The following is a 17,050-nucleotide window of genomic DNA, read 5'->3' as shown; positions in this document are numbered from 1 at the left end:
GGCAGTCCCCAACTATATACGGATATGCTAGAGTGATATCCTACGCCAAAAAAAAGTCAAACTGGTCATGGATCGATTCACTCAATTCCCTGTCGTCAATGATGAGGGCGATGCTGTCCGTGTCGTGCCATGGCAGGTCGATGTTCAACTCCCTGCAGAGCTACTTGCGATGTCCTGGGCTGTATTATTGCGTGCATTCACGACCGATGAAAATCCGGTCTTTCTATTGAACGGAACTCCCGTCAAGGCAAATTTCTCTGCGCAGACAGTGCTTCCAGCAGATCTCGCCGAGGTAGCCAGTCTCTCAGTCAAGCACACAGCCGTGGTGCTGGGTGATCATCCGTCTGGACAGCCTTCGGTGCTACTGTGGACGGTGGACCCCACGATGCAGTCGGGGACGCTGCATGCAACCGGAGGCATGGATGCCGAATTCCTGCATCAGCTGGGCCAGCAGCTCAAGCATATAGTGCAGGAACAGGCCGCTCGTGCCGGCATGCAGCTGGTGTTGCCTGCATCCGAGGCTCCCACCCTGTCTATTACAAATGGCGAGCCTGCCACGCTTCCAGGGCCAGGACTACTGCACGAGCTAGCACTATGCGGGATCAACGATGCCAACAATGCCATTGAGTTCCTTGCTGCGGAAGGAAACATCCGCTGCTTGTCTTATGAGGCCTTGGACCGGTTGTCCTCGAAGTTGGCAGGTGACATCGTCCGTGCTTCGATGGCAAACGGTACAAGCATGGTCGTTCCAGTGCTTTTACCCCAGTCAGTGGAGTTGTACATCTCCTGGCTGGGTATTCTCAAAGCTGGCGCCGCATTCTGCCCCCTCAACACTGATGCACCACCAGACCGCATCGAATTCATTCTCCAGGATGTAGCTGCATCCGTAGTGATCACGCAAGATGCTCTTGCATCGAAGATCCCACCGAAAGAGTACTTGTCTATTTTAACCGTGGACAACCTTGAATCCAGTTCCGATACAAGTGAACCCTGTGCCACTTCATGCACATCCTCTAATTTGGCCTATGTCATGTATACTTCTGGGTCTACAGGCCGTCCCAAAGGTGTTGGAGTGTCCCATCTCGCTGCGACCCAGTCACTTCTTGCTCATAATGATTTGATCCCCCCATTCAAGAGATTTTTGCAATTCGCGTCACCCACCTTTGATGTTTCCGTGTTCGAGGTCTTTTTTCCCATGATGCGAGGGGCCACTCTAATCGGCTCAGAGCGAGAGAACATGCTTCTCGATATCTCTCATGTGATGACCCGCATGAAAGTCGACGCTGCGGAGTTGACTCCTACAGTAGCGGGCGAGCTACTGCGTACGCGAGCCGCGGCACCCTCTCTTCGCGTGCTTCTGACTATCGGTGAAATGCTCACCAGGCACGTGGTGGATGAGTTTGGTCAGACGCAAGGCAGAGATGGTATTCTTCATGGAATGTACGGGCCTACCGAGGCAGCCATTCATTGCACCGCCGCCACCCACTTCCAAGCCAAGGACCGCGTGAACATGATTGGAAAGCCGTTCAAAACAGTTTCTGCGTACATCATGTCTCTCCCGTCAGATGATGATTCATCTCCCAAGGATCTTCACACTCTTCCCTTAGGCCAGATCGGAGAACTCGTCGTGGGTGGTCCTCAACTGGCAGATGGCTATATCAACCGCCCCGAAGAAAATACCAAAGCTTTCATTGACAGTCCGTTGTATGGTCGACTCTACCGGACAGGCGACAAAGCCCGCATGCTTCCAAATGGAGACGTCGAGTGTTTCGGGCGAATCTCCAGCGGCCAAGTAAAGCTGCGAGGTCAGCGCATTGAACTTGGAGAGATCGAGCACGTTATTACTAGAACCGAAGGTGTTCGCAGCGCTGTGACTATCGTTATTGGCGGCAACTTGATTGCTTTTGTCCTAGTCACCGGGCAAGGAACGACAGACCGTGCCATCCGAGACATCTGTCGCCAGCTCTTACCCCGATTCATGATACCTGGAGAATTTGTACTTGTGGATCAATTTCCCCAGCTTCCGTCGGGAAAGATCGACCGCAAGACATTGGAAGCCGATTTCATGCGCCACCGTAGCACAGCTCAGTCTTATGATGAGGAGCCTTGCCGGGATGAAAAAGAGGAGGCTATCGTCTCATGCGTGACTAATGTTCTTGGTCGTCGACTTGCGTCTACAGAAAGTCTGGCATCAGCAGGTCTTGATTCGCTCGGTGCGATTCGTTTTGCTTCCCATCTTTTGGATGCGGGAATCCGTCTCGACGTGGCAACCCTGTTGGAAGCCGACTCCGTAGACCGGATCTGGCAGCTTTCCACCACCTTAGAAGCTTCTGGCTCCACCGAAGATACCCACGCGGCCCTTCATGCGATTCTACAATTTGTTTCGGATGCAGGCGCAGCAAGGGTTGAATCCTTGGGGTTGACTTCGCAAGTATCAGAGGTCGTTCCATGTAGCCATATCCAACAGGCTATGGTTTTGGAAACTGTGCGCAACAGCAAAGCATACTGTAACTGGATCGAGCTTGAATTCGAGCCTTCGATCAGTTCAGCCTCTGTCAAGCATGCCTTTGTTCAACTTGCTCAGCACAATGAGATTCTGCGCTCTGGGTTCGTGGAAATCGGGCTTAAGGATCACTCGTATGGTCGGTTCACCTGGAATGATCTTGACGGGCATATCAGTGAGCAAGCAGAATTTGACTATGATGTGTCATTGGGTGCTGGCCAGGATGTATTGAATCCTTTCAGAGTCCAGATCAAAGAAGAGAAGAACGGACTGCGGGTTCTTGTACACATTCACCACGCACTGTATGATGGATGGTCCTGGCAACTGATCTTGAAAGATCTTCGTGACATCTTGTCAGGCGAAGAACTTGCCTCAAGACCTCCTTACAACATCGTCGCAAATTTTTTCATCGAGCACAAGCTGGACAAGTCAGCAACAGAGTCCTCGGCCTACTGGCGCGACCAGCTTCAAGGACTATGCCCGGCAAACTTCCCCAACTTCCAAGGGAAGACGGATATCCCATCAACTACCCAGCAAGCCACTCGCATACTTGAAATCTCCGTATCAAAACTCAACGAAGTCACCCAACACCTCCGCATCAGTCGACAGACAGTCTTCCAAGCCGCCTTCTGCTACATCCTCTCCTCCTATCTCGGCACAGACGACATGGCATTTGGAACAGTCTTTTCAGGCCGTACAATCCCCCTGAAAGGCATAGAAACCGTCCTCGGACCATGCATCAGAACGCTACCAACACGTATGAATCTGGACAAGATGCAAGACGTGACAGACCTCCTACTAGCCATCCAGAATATGAATCGCAAGTCCCTTGAATATGGCAGTCTATCTTTGCAAGATATCAAGAAAGTATCTGGCATCGAGCTAGATCGCAATCTCTTCGATACGGCCGTCGTGTGGCAAGAAAGCATTTGGTCAGATGAACAACAAGCCTCGCCCTTCCAAGAAGTCAATGCTGCAGAGTTCTTAGAGTTTGCGCTTTTGCTAGAATTTGAGCCTAGAGCCGAGTGTGTCTTTGCCAGGGCAACTTACCTGCAGTCTATTTTGCCCTTTGAGCAAGCTGCTCTTCTCTTGGAGCAGATTGATTCCGTGGCTTCGATCTTGATCGATAATGTCCAGCTTCCGCTTGAGAATCTCTGTACTCTTTTGCCTTTGTCGACATTGTCCGTTTATAACAAAGTTGCAGCTGAGCAAGTCACATTCCCAAGTCTGGCGTCTGGAGTTGAGACAATTGCCTCGACCAATCCAAACCAGGTAGCGCTCGAGTTGATGCTTTCAGGGTCGGAATCTACCACTCCTGTGATTGGAAGCGTGACATACGGTGAACTGAACTCTCGCGCAAACCGTCTCGCACATCATTTGCACCATGTCGGCGTTACCCGCACCGATCTGATTGCTGTTCTCATGGACAAATCGGTTGACTTTTTCATTTCCGTGCTTGCAGTCGCCAAATCCGGTGCTGGCCTACTGCTAATTCCTCATGCTACCTCCGAAACTGTTCACCCGCCCTCTCCACGGCAGAGTCGAAGCTATGCATTGTCGACTCTGAGTCTGTGCAGAGGTTTGATTTGGGTTCTCTGCCTTATGTGCAACAGGTCTTTGTTTCTTCTTCGATGTATCCTTGTCATTATGACAATCCCCCGACTGTCGAGGAAGGGTCTGACGTGGCATATGTCGAGGTCACGTACGACGGTGACTCCACGGATGATGTTGTCATTTCTCGTCACAACCTCGAGAGCAATCTAAAGGCTCTTTCGGAGGTATACCCAACGCCTGCTGGGTCAAAGATTCTCTTAACATCTCCTTCTGGATCAGGTGGTTAGTGGAAGAAAATTTCTATACCTGAATTATGTTGCTAACATTTGATAGTATCAATCTTTGAGACCTTCTTTGCCTGGAACACGGGCATGACACTGTGCTCGATCTCCACCGAACAGCGTGTTGAGCAAGCCATTCAAGGCATGAACATTACACACCTACATATGACACCCACACTGGCGTCTCGCGTTGACCCGAAATCCATTCCCAGTGTAAAGTATCTGCTGACTTTAGGTGAAAGACTGACTCCCAGTGTTCATCAGGACTGGGCCGAGAAGAAACTCTATCAAGCCTATAGTGCTAACTTACTCACTCATGTCTGCGCCATCTACCCCAATGTTAAAGCGTCAACATCTCTTCAAAATATTGGGAAACCACTGAGGAACACATCTGCAATGGTTGTGGCAGATCAAGAATCGTTCACTCTTCTTCCTCGTGGTGCTATTGGAGAGCTATGCTTTGGTGGCGATCAAGTTGGACGCTCCAACTCTAACTCCTCCCGGGTAGAGAAGCTCATTGAGCACCCTGAATACGGGAGGCTCTATAGGACAGGTGATTTCGGCCGGCTACTTCCTGATGGCAGCATTCTCCTCCGGAAGCATGACGAAGCAAGCCTCCATACTCAACCCATTGATATAGATGAAGTCGACCGTGCTATTTTGTCTTTGGCAGAGGTTCGCGGATCTGTAAGCATGGTTTTGGACAGCTCGGTACTCGGCCAACAGCATCTGGCAATATTTTGGATTCCTTCTCAACAAACTGCGGGCCATGTACAAAATGAAGATGATACCAACAATATTTTCAAGGAGCTCGGGACAAGGCTTCCTTCATCGAGCATGCCTTCGCTTCTCGTTCCAATCGACAGAATTCCTATCACCCGCTCCTACAAGACCGATCATTCCGAGTTAAAGCGACGATTGAAACAACTGAAACCAGAGGAGCTTGCGATGTTCTCACCGAAGTCCATTTCCGATGAAACTGAGAACAGTTTCACCGAGCTTGAACAGAAAATTTCGGTAGCCCTATCCGCAGTCACTGGCACTGGACAAAGCAACATCCGCAAACACACATCATTCTACAGACTGGGATTGGACTCCCTTTCTGCCGTGTCCTTCTCACGAAAGTTGCAGGAAGCCGGCTGTGGAAGGCTTGCGGTTTCCACCATTCTCCGCCATAGCTCTATCGCCCAGCTTGCAGCAGTCATCCCTCCCATGATCAATGGGGATCAGCCAGAACAGGTCCAGGTACACCAACCCACAACGGCTTTTGACGGGACCTTCATTCATCAAGTAGAAGGTGAATTCAGCGCTGCAGCTGTCTCTGTCCAAAAAATTTATCCTTGCACACCCCTGCAGGAGGCTATGCTTGCAGCCGAATCTGGCGATCACTCAGCATACTTCAACCATCTCCTGCTTCTTGTACGCACTGATGCTGGAGCTATGAGAGATGCCTGGGCTCAGATGATGCAACGGCATGAAATTCTCAGAACTTGTTTTACGCAAACTAATGATAAACGATTTGCATATGCTCAGGTCGTACTGGATAGCTCGGCCTTACCCTGGTCCCACATTGAAACCTCGCCTGACAATCAACTTGAAAATGTCATCAAGACAAGCAAGTCCAAGTTCGAGGGCCTTTCTCCTGTCAATGGCCAGTTCCCCTACTCGTTGACTTTCGTCACGGATGCCGGTGCCCAGAAGACACATCTGCTGCTTTCTATTCATCATGCACTATATGATGGAGAGGGCATCGCGCAATTATTGAATGAGGTCCAGCGGTCGCTTTCAAGCCAGAAATTACCAGACACCACTCCATTCCACCGGTTCATTGACTATATGACCTCCGTGGACTATGGGTCTTACGATGAATATTGGGACCACTACTTGTCTGGCGTTTCGCCAACCCTTCTCCCCACACACTCCACCGATATAGATGCATCGGCCTCTCAACAATTTCACACAACCCTGAATGGCTCTTTCGGATTCTTCAAACAACAATGCAAGGATCTCTCCGTAACTCCCCTGAACATCTTCCATGCAGCATGGGCCCGACTTCTCTCCCTTTACACCGATTCTCCCGACGTCACCTTTGGTAATGTCTTCAGCTGTCGAACTGTTCCCGTAGATGGCGCAGATCGGATAGTTGGACCTTGCTTCAACACGCTCCCAATCCGAATCAAGTCTTCTTCCATCGCGACAAATAGTGATATCATGAAGTTGTCGCAGATGAGCAATAGCGACATCTTGCCTCACCAGCTCAGTCCACTGCGACGCATTCAGCGACGCGTCCTCGGCGACGGTTCCCGCCTCTTCGATACTTTACTCATCTTCCAGAACGGTAACGTCGATCTGGATTCCCAAATTTGGGAACTTCTTCAAGATGAAGGGAACATGGGCTTCCCTTTAGTCTGTGAGATCACTCCAGATGAGACAGAAGATAAGATCCAGATCTGTCTTCATTTCCAATCGTCGCATATCTCTCAGGCTATTGCTGAAACTATTGCGGCCCATTTCGTGGCACTCGTTGAACATATCACTCAATACCCCTCCGCTCAAGCATCTGACAAGAGACCCCTGGGAGTGGATATTCCCAAGGTTTTTGAGCAGAAAGTGTCTTCAATGACAAACACTGTGAGCTTCCAGACCAAATATCGTCAGACTCGCCCTTGGTCCACTCATGAAGAGGCTGTTCGCGACATTCTCTGCCAAATCTCTGATGTTGACTCGGACGATGTGTCCCAGGACACAACCATCTTTCAGCTTGGTCTGGACAGTATCAACGCTGTCCAAATATCTGCCAAACTGCGTGGACTTGGGTATAAGATCTCCTCTGGTGATATTCTTGAGGTACGTGCTTGAGCAAAGCTGAAATATCTTCTCTTCTATTCTATGATTTTGACTAATTTGAATTAGGCTGCCTCTATTGATCAAATCGCCGCTCATCTCACTTCTAGCGAGAAGAATATCATGGAAGCCGAGTTCGACTTTTTATCATTCCAGAGCCAGCATTTGCAATCGGTTTGTGAACAGTTTGGGCTTTCCTCGGATGGTGTACAGGCTTTGCGCCCTTGCACACCAGTTCAAAATGGTATGTTGGCTATGTTCACTCATTCTCATGGTGATGCGTACTTCAACCGAATGTCTTTGAGGTTTTCAACGCCGTTGGATAAAGCCCTTCTCAAAAAAGCTTGGTCTACGGTGATGGCCCGTCATGAGATGCTTCGCACTGGTTTTGTTCAGTTGCAAGATCAGCAGCATCCATTTGCCATGATTACTTACCCCGAGAACATTGAACTGCCTTGGTATGAGGCTTCAGCCTCCTGTGTCCAAGAGAAACAGGTGCTGGAAAATCTCCACCGTCCTCCTTGGAGCATCGAGGTTTCGGCCGAGGAAAGTCTTACAGTTCTACATTTCTCTGCACTGCACGCCATCTACGATGCCCAATCTCTGTCTTCTATTTTCGCAGATGTTAGAGCAGTATACGAGGGCAAAACACTGGCCACACCTACTCCAGTCACAGCAACACTCGGACCCATCTTACTCGAAAGCAAGAATCAGACTCAATCCGCACAGGGCTTCTGGCAAGTTTTGGGCCCAGAGGTCCACTCCTCCAAATTCCCCGATCTTCATCCCATCCGCAGCGACAAGTGCAAACTCTGCAGCTCCTCTGTCCGCTGCACATACTCTCGCAAGGCCCTTGAAGGTGCCTGTCGGGATATCGGTGTAACGCTTCAAGCAGCCGGCCAAGTTGCATGGGCCAGGTTGCTTTCTGCCTATACTGGAGAATCGAATGTAACTTTTGGCACTGTGCTTTCAGGCAGGAATCTTTCTGCGGATGCGCAGGAAGCTGTGTTTCCGTGTTTGGTCACTGTCCCGACTCCTCTTTGCATCGAGGGTCCTAATCGGAATCTTTTGGATCGGACTTTGAAGCAGAATGCTTTATTGGTTAAGAATCAATTCGCGCCGCTGTCTCATGTTCAACGTTGGGTTGGTAGCGACGAGCCACTGTTTGATACTCTGTTCGTCTACCAGAAATTCACTTCTGATGCTACTGAGGTTGATGGATGGAATGTCGTCGACGAAGAGACGAAGATCGATGTAGGTGGACAGAACGCTTCTAGTTATGTCACGCCTTTTCCAACATCAAACTAACTTTTCTTTAGTATCCTGTCTCTATCGAATTGATCCCGCACTCAAAAGATCTCGAGATCCAACTGAGCTACCGCAGTGACATCGTCCCTCCGGAGCAAGCCACCATCCTCCTGGGCCAGTATGACAAATTTTTGGAAGATATTGTCTTCCATCCGGATGCCCTTTCCACCGACCATGCATCTGTGGGTAGCAACCTCCTATCAGTGACACCCGCCAAGGAAGCACGTATTCCAACCACAGTGTCTCTTTTGCATCAATTTGTCGAGGTCAACGCTCTCAAGATCCCCGAGAAGATTGCTTTCGAGTTTGCTTCCGGGGATACTGCAGAGAGCTTACAGAAGAAGTCTTGGACTTATCGCCAATTTAACGAATGCGGTAATCAAATCGCGCATTTCCTGCAAGCTAAGGGAGCTGTTCCTGGTGGAATGGTTGGTATTTGCTTTGACAAGTCCCCTGAAGCTTCTATGGCCATTTTGGGTATTTTGAAGACAGGATGTTCGTATCTGGCTATTGATCCCGGCGCCCCCATCTCGCGCAAGCAGTTCATGTTGGAGGATTCCGGTACCAAGGTTCTGCTGTGCAATGAATCCAAGATATCAGAGTTGGAGGATCTCTCGGGTATTGATGTTCAGGCATTGGATCGGCCTGGCCTACTTGATGGCATCTCAACGGTTGATGTATCGCTCGCCCGGACAATCAGGCCAGATGATACTTCTTATTGCTTGTATACGTCTGGTACGACTGGAACACCCAAGGGCTGTGAGATCACACATGACAATGCCGTACAAGCGATGCTGGCGTTCCAAAGGCTGTTCGCAGGCCACTGGGATGAAGAGTCCCGGTGGTTACAATTCGCATCTTTCCATTTCGACGTCAGTGTTCTGGAACAATACTGGAGCTGGAGCGTTGGAATTTGCGTCACTGCGTGTCCCCGAGACCTTCTATTCGAGGATTTGCCTGGCACAATCCAAAAACTTCAAATCACGCACATCGACCTCACTCCCAGTCTGGCGAAACTTGTTCACCCAGATGAAGTTCCCTCGCTCTGTCGGGGAGTCTTCATCACTGGTGGTGAGGCTTTGAAGCAGGAGATTCTCGACGCTTGGGGCCAGCATGGAGTTATCTACAATGGATACGGACCTACAGAAGTAACCATTGGATGTACTATGCTTCCTCGAATGTCTGCGAACGACAAGGCCTCGAACATCGGTCCACAATTCGATAACGTCGGTTCATATGTCTTTTGTCCCGGTACAATGACGCCAGTGCTGCGTGGGAGCATCGGTGAACTCTGTGTCTCGGGGCCGCTCGTTGGAAAAGGATATCTTAACCGAGCAGAGCTCACGAAAGAGCGATTCCAAACTCTACCCGAGTCGGGAGACCGTATCTACCGTACCGGTGATCTGGTCAGGATCTTACATGATGGAAGCTTCCAATTCCTTGGTCGAATAGATGACCAGGTCAAGCTCCGCGGACAGCGCCTCGAGATTGGGGAGATCAACGAAGTCATCAAGCAGGCTACGCCTGAATTGAATGAAGTCGCTACTCTTGTCATCACGCACCCGAAACAAGCCAAGGACCAACTTGTCTCTTTCTTCACCAACTTGTCAACAAAGGGAGACAAGAACTCCCGCAACGTCGATGTCCAAGTTCGATCCTCGGATTCCGACCGTGTCCTTCTCTCGAAGATCAAGGGCGCTTGTCGCACTCATCTTCCCGGGTATATGGTGCCAACACATATCATCCCAATGACTCGATTTCCCCTGTCAGCTAACAATAAGGCTGATATGAAAGTCCTGAAGGCTATTTACCAAGAGCTTTCATTGGAAGATATTCAGAAATTGAGTTCCTTGGGCAACGACCTACCCACCGACAATGCGCTCGAACAGCAAGTTGTTTCTGTTCTTGCAAAGTTTATTGGCTCGTCTGATACGGAGATCTCGTCTTGGTCCAGCATCTATGAGATGGGACTTGATTCGATCTCTGTCATTGCTTTCTCGAGAAGGTTGAGAGAGGCTGGGTTCTCGCAGGCTCAGCCTTCTATCATTATGAAGCATCCTACTGTCGCTGGAATGGCTTCTGCTCTACAGACCGCCACTCCATCTTCTGTCTCGGTTGAAACCCTTCAGCGAAATGCCAAGCAAGATATCGAGGCTTTCGCACAGAAGAACTCTCATACTGTCATCGAGCACATTGGAATCCTTGACAGTGATATTGAAAAGATTGCGCCTTGCACTCCTCTTCAAGAGGGTATTATCTACCATTTCCTCTCCAGTGATACACCATTGTACTGCTCGTCTTTCACCTTTGAGCTTGACTCCTCTGTCAATCTCGAAGCCTTGCGGACAGCTTGGGACCAAACCCAGCAAGAAGTTCAAATGTTGCGTGCTCGATTCTCGCCATCTCCAGATGGTTATGCCCAAGTTATCCTGAAAAAGGATGCGCTTCCTTGGTTCTTTGGTACTGTCGAGACGGAGGCTGAAGCTGAGACTCTCCGCAAACAGCGGCATGAACAATGGACAGCCCGACTTGATAGTCTCCGTTCCGATCTGTGGGAAGCTGGAGTCATCAGTTTTTCAACTACATCAGTGATGTACCTGAACATTTTCCATGGCCTCTACGATGGAAACAGTCTGGTTCTTCTCCTTGAATCTGTTGCTGGTAACTATCTAAATCAAAAGAAGACATCTCAGCCATGTCCCGAATTCCTCGATGTCCTGCACTTGGGCCCTCTTTGCAAAGACCCTGGCGCAAAGGAATTCTGGAGAGAACATTTAGCGGATTGCCACAACCGGCATTTGGTCGAGAATGGACAAGGTAGCACAGCCATCCTCCACAAAGCTCAGATAAATGCCACGGAGCAGGTTGACTATCTCCGCCGCTTCCTGAATGTGACCGAGCAAGCCGTCCTCCACGCTTGTTGGCTCCTGACTCTCCAGCAGCACTACTCGATCGTACCACCACTTGGCATCATTGCCTCAGGTCGAACAATTGACGTCCCAGGCATTGAAGATGTGATCGGGCCGCTGTTCAATACCATTCCGAGCAATGTCCAGCTGACTGGCTTGGAGACATGGTCCGAAGTCGCGCGGCGCTGCCATGAGTATCAGGTATCCATGATGCCCTTCCAGTACACTGCACTGCGGGATATCGTCAAATGGCTCGGGAGAAGCCCTGACGAGCGTCTCTTTGACTCTTTGTTTGTTTTCCAGCGGGAGAATGATGACGATGAGTCATTGTCAAGGAGTCTTTGGTCTACAATTGGTTCTGAGGCTCAGCATGAGTATCCTCTTGCATTCGAGATTGTGCGCAACGACACGCAACCTTTGACGGTTACTCTTGCTGCGAAGAGCAATGTGGTATCACCCGACGATGCCCAGCAGCTGCTTTCCAAGTTCGAGCAAATCCTATTTGAATTTGCACAGGATTCAAACAAAAGATTACCCAAGATGAACGGGGTCTCCCATGCACAGATCGTGATGAACGGTGAAGTTAACGGTCACCACGAACCTGTCAGAGTTTCTGAACAAACCAACGGCACTCTGTTTGAGTGGACTCCTCAGGCATCCACTATTCGTGACGTTATTGCAACTCTTGCAGGAGTGGAGCCCGAGTCTATCGGCGAGGAGACATCCATCTTTGAAGTCGGACTTGACAGCATCGATGCAATCAAGATCTCCTCGCGCCTGGGTAAAGCTGGCGTCAAACTTCCTGTCAGCACCATCATGCGTCATCGTACAGTGAAGGCCATGACCAAGCAACTCTCGATGACAAATGGCCACCACAAGAACGGAACACTGCCTTTGCTCGGCCAAATGGAGAAGACTTTGACCAAGTTCCTCGAAGACGAAGGGCTTCTTCTTCCGAGCGCTAGGCGGGTTTTACCAGCCACGCCCATCCAAGAAGCCATGGTTGCTGAAATTGCTGCGTCTGGATATAAGCATTATTACAACCATGAGATTCTCCAAGTTGAGCCTGAAGTGGACATTGAAAAGCTGGGGCAGGCGTGGAGAGCAGTGGTCAGAGCTCACCCTATACTCCGAACTTCATTTGTCGAAGTGTGGGATCCCAAGATCCCAGTGTCCTACGCTCAAATTGTTCACAGTGAGAATTGCTTTGATGTTCAGACTGTCCATTTGCATGGGGTATCCGTGGAAACCATCATAGAGACACAGCGGTCAAGGGCCCGCCATGAATTTGCGAGCCGCCCCTTGCTTAGCATCACCATCGCGCTGGAAGGGGACAAGCGGTACCTTGTTTTGTCAATTTCACACGCTCTCTATGATGGCTGGTCAATCAATCTACTCCACGAGGATGTTGCCAAGTCCTACGCGGGCGAGGAGTGCAGTCGCCCATCATCCGATGACATCCTCGAGCAAATCATCAAATCATCTGGTGATCAAGCCTTCAAGTTCTGGAGAGCGACGCTATCAAACTTCACCCCAGCGCCATTCTTGGCAATGGAGCACGCCGGTAGCGACTCAGCTGTCGTCCACCGTGCAGAGCAGTCATTCTCTGTCCCACTTTCCAAAGCGGAGACGTTCTGCAAACTTCACGGCATTACTCTCCAAGCACTCCTGGTCACCTGCTGGTCTCTTGTCCTTGCCACTCATGTTCAAAAGCTGGATGTGGTCTTTGGCCTTGTCCTGTCTGGTCGGAACGTGGCCGAGTCCGAGCATGTGATGTTCCCAACGATGAACACTGTTGCCATGCGTGTTATTCTCCATGGAACACGTCTGGAGCTGGTTAAATATGTACAGGAGGCTCTACTTGTGATGGCAGAGCACCAGCATTTCCCGCTTCGACGCGCACGACCGGATACGGGGTCGAAGGCGCTGTTTGATACGCTCTTCATCTATCAAAAGAGACCGGTTGAAGAGTCCCAGACTGGGTCTGGGTCGGCTTTGTACAAGTCCACTGGTGGGGATGCAAGAGTTGAGTATCCTGTTTGTGCTGAGATTGAGGGGGTTGGGGAAGAGCTTGTTGGTCGTGTTGCATGTCGAGGTGATGTAATGGGAGATGAGGATACTCTTGTGCTTTTGGAGCAGATGGCGGATATCGTTTCGTCGATTATCGATCAGCCAGCAGAGAAGACGATCGAGTTCATTGATAAGGGTGTCAGTGTTTGTGGACTTCCATCTTTCGAGGATGTTCCCACTCAAGGTGTTGAGAATGGGACGCTGCGGCCAGCATCAAGTCAATCCAAATGGTCGCCGGTTGAGTCAAAGATCCGCAATATTCTCTCGGTGGTCTCCGGTGTACCTGAGAGCGCCATTGAGAAAAGTTCAACTATTTTCGAGCTTGGACTGGATAGTATCAGCGCTATCAAGGTCGCTGCCCTTCTCAAGAAGCAGTCCATCGGGCTCGCTGTCAGCGACATGCTTAGGGCTGGTACGATCGAGAATATGGCCAAAGCAACCAACAACAGCCAAACGGAATTCTCAATTACGAACCTATCGAGCATTCTTTATGAGTCGCTTGATGGTATCGATGTGACTACCCTGATACAGTCGCATGGCATTAATTCAAAGCGAGTGCAGAAGGTATTCCCTGCAACTGCAGGACAGTCCTACTTCCTCTCAATGCACGCCTTGAACCCAGAGGTATTCTATCCAGAGTTCTACTTTATGGCATCACGGCAATTGAGCCGCCAAGTACTTGACAGCGCGTGGGTTCGTGTCATCGGGCAAACACCGATGCTTCGAACAGCATTCCTCCCTGTCCACGGCCCTCAGCTTGTGCCGTATATCCAGATCGAGCTCGAGGCCGTGCACCTTCCTATCATCTGGCATTCCAATCCCGATCGTCTTGTTTCAGAAAAATCTAAGAAAGAATTTGGGGCTGTGCCGGTCGCACTGCATGCCTGTCAGACAACGAAGGGGACGGCGCTAACTCTGCAGATTCACCACGCGCTGTATGACGCAGTCAGTCTTCCACATATTCTAAGCAGGCTTGCCGCCCAATGCAGTCAAGATGAGGTTATTCAATCGGAACCTGGCCTTGACCTCTCACAGCTCGTGGCATTCCAGCATGTCCATTCGCCAGTGCATGTTCGGCGTCAATTCTGGCAAAAGTATCTTGGCCAAATCTCAACTCATAAGGCAGCAAAGCGAGTGGATGGCTTCAGCTCTGTGCAACAATACTACCGACCGGGTCTTGTACCCAACATGGCCTGTGTCGAAAAGGTTGCTAAGCGCCAGGGCCTCAGCATTCAAGGCATTTTCCTAGCCATCTATGCTCGAGTCCATCTCCAGAATTTCAGAATGGCTGGAACAGCGGACCATGAGGGGTCTGACAGGCGGTTAACGATCGGCCTCTACCTTGCCAATCGATCACATTCCATCCAAGGCCTGGCGGAATCTGTCATTCCCACTGTCAATATCGTTCCACTACGACTAGATGACAAATTTAGCGACACCAATGACAGCCTGCTCGAAGCCGCCCGCAGAATCCAAAATGAAATCAACGAGATCAGCCGCGTGGAATACTCAGGCGTATCTCTCCTGGAGATTGCCGAATGGACCGGCGTCCACATTGATACCTGCGTCAATTTCCTGCGACTTCCAGAGAATGAATTGCCTAGCAACGACACAAAGTTTTCTCTGTCCGCGATTCAACGCGAGGAGTTGTCCAGGCTGAGCGGGGCCGAACCCACGCACAATGCAACGCAGACCGAGACCCAGATTAATGGCAATGGTACAGCGCCACCCGGTGCAGCCGAGATTAAGCACTCGAGCATCCCAACGGCGGCTACTCAAACCACCTACCAGGTAAGACTGCATTCGCCTACATTCAACTGCGATAAGTGGTCATTAATGCAATTGCTAACTTCTCAGCAGCCAACAATCGATGTCGAAGCTGCGATTCGCAATGGTCGGTTGGACTTTGGACTCTTCGCGCCCGAGAGTCGGCTGAGCTCCAATACTGCCGAGTGCATGATCGGCGCTATGCGACGGGAGATGAGTGCATTGGTGACTGGCTTTGAACTGTAGAACCATATGGGGGGAGTAAGGAGGGTAGGAAGGGATGAAAAGATCAAGAACTATGAAGACGGTGTTCCCACGGCGATTGTATATGGGCTTTTTTTTTGGTGTTACTGGAGTTCTGACTTCTCATATGGGGCATCTCCTTTCTTGTGCATATTTTTTGCTTTTTTTAGAGAAATCGATGTGTATGTTGTGACTTCGGAAATCAATGTATCGAGTTTGGAGGAAGTGAAGCCCTGATTTGACATCTGACGGCGGGACCCACGAACGGGACGGGCAGATCCCGGGGGGCATCAGGAATACACAGGTACAAGGACATTGTGCTGGAGCACATGTACATTGTACCGCAATAAGGAACAACTATACGGGGGGGAAAGGAACTATTGGGGTACAGGGTACAGTATACAGACCTCCGTAGCTATAACTATCCCATACAAACTTTGAGCTATATGCCTCCACCGGTCAACCCATCCACTCGGACAACACCCGGTAGCCTGCTCATTCCGGGTCCAAGAGAAGCGCCTGATCAATCAGATTGAGGAATTTAAGGCGTGTGAGTGGGCTCATGGGCTGCCCGTCATGCAAGGGCGATGGTTCGCGTGGCCAATACCAGTTTAAACCTTTTTGTACTCGGGGATACGCAGTGCCCCAATGTACAGCGGGAAATAAACATGAGAAATAGTGCTACGGGGTATATGGATTGTGGCGTTCAGTCTCTGCAGGGGCCGTGCGAATCCACGCGCATAACCTCTAGAGTTTTCGACCGGGGATCCGAGCTATGCATGAAAACAAGAGATAAAGAAGCAAATACAGATGTAACCTATAAACCCCAGAGAGATTCAGAAACAGACTGGATGTTAACCAAAGCAAGTGAGGTTGTATAGATGTTTTGCATGCTTACCTAAGTATTTGTTTATGTCACGATTCACGCGTCACCCTAATCCACTTTGGGCATCGACGATCAACAACGCGACTCCGCGTTAATGAGACCAGCCTTCTATTCTATTAGTCGGCATTCTTCACTTTATTCCCTCCCTATATTGTCACTCCTTCGGACACACCTTGATCTTCCTCCACTTGGGTTTAATCTACTTGCTTCCCACATACCTCACATACCGCACCAACTCAGTCCATCCCACCCCTCCTCTCGCCCTTCGCCCTCGTGGACCCAACTATCGCGGGAACCCCCCCTTACACCTCTTAGGACCAAAACACCAAACATCGCCCTGATCACGCGAATGTGTGTCTCTGAAACATTCCGGGACTCGCGCGAAGTGTAGGAACATCAAAGTGAAACATCTCACGCGTGTTGTGTTTTGCGCCCTCTCCCCGCGTAGGCGCATGGGAGGGTCAACAGTGAATTCCTTAGGTGCAATGAGTGGGTGACTTGGTTAGCCCTTTCTATACGTGTTGCCACTTGCGCCTTCCTCAGCATTCCAGCGCGTGCCTTCCTTGGGCGTCCTTGACTCAACTGATAACCTCGTTTTTTTTGGGGAAGTTGACGTGAGTCCTCGGTCTCAAGTCACTTTCATCTGATCTTACTTGGAGTACTTCTCCCAAGACTACTCTCTGGA

The 17,050-nt window shown here is 50.2% G+C and overlaps 1 protein-coding gene across 1 annotated transcript; it reads left to right on the top strand.

Annotated features, from left to right (window-relative positions):
• Window positions 1-67: 67 nt before the first annotated feature.
• On the top strand, window positions 68-15,647 carry sidC (nonribosomal siderophore peptide synthase SidC; the record flags this gene model as incomplete). The annotated part of the gene is made up of 6 exons (XM_058515398.1): window positions 68-4,093; window positions 4,117-4,339; window positions 4,391-7,185; window positions 7,252-8,436; window positions 8,502-15,260; window positions 15,330-15,647. 6 exons carry the CDS (start codon window positions 68-70, stop codon window positions 15,480-15,482), a joined length of 15,141 nt encoding a protein of 5,046 aa, XP_058372576.1. The 3' UTR covers window positions 15,483-15,647.
• Window positions 15,648-17,050: the final 1,403 nt, after the last annotated feature.

The sequence above is a fragment of the Penicillium canescens genome (genome assembly GCF_028828765.1).
Source record: "Penicillium canescens strain IBT 15451 chromosome Unknown utg000004l_segment0_segment0, whole genome shotgun sequence".
Taxonomy (NCBI): Eukaryota; Fungi; Ascomycota; class Eurotiomycetes; order Eurotiales; family Aspergillaceae; genus Penicillium; species Penicillium canescens.
This window is presented reverse-complemented; position numbering and strand designations above follow the sequence as displayed.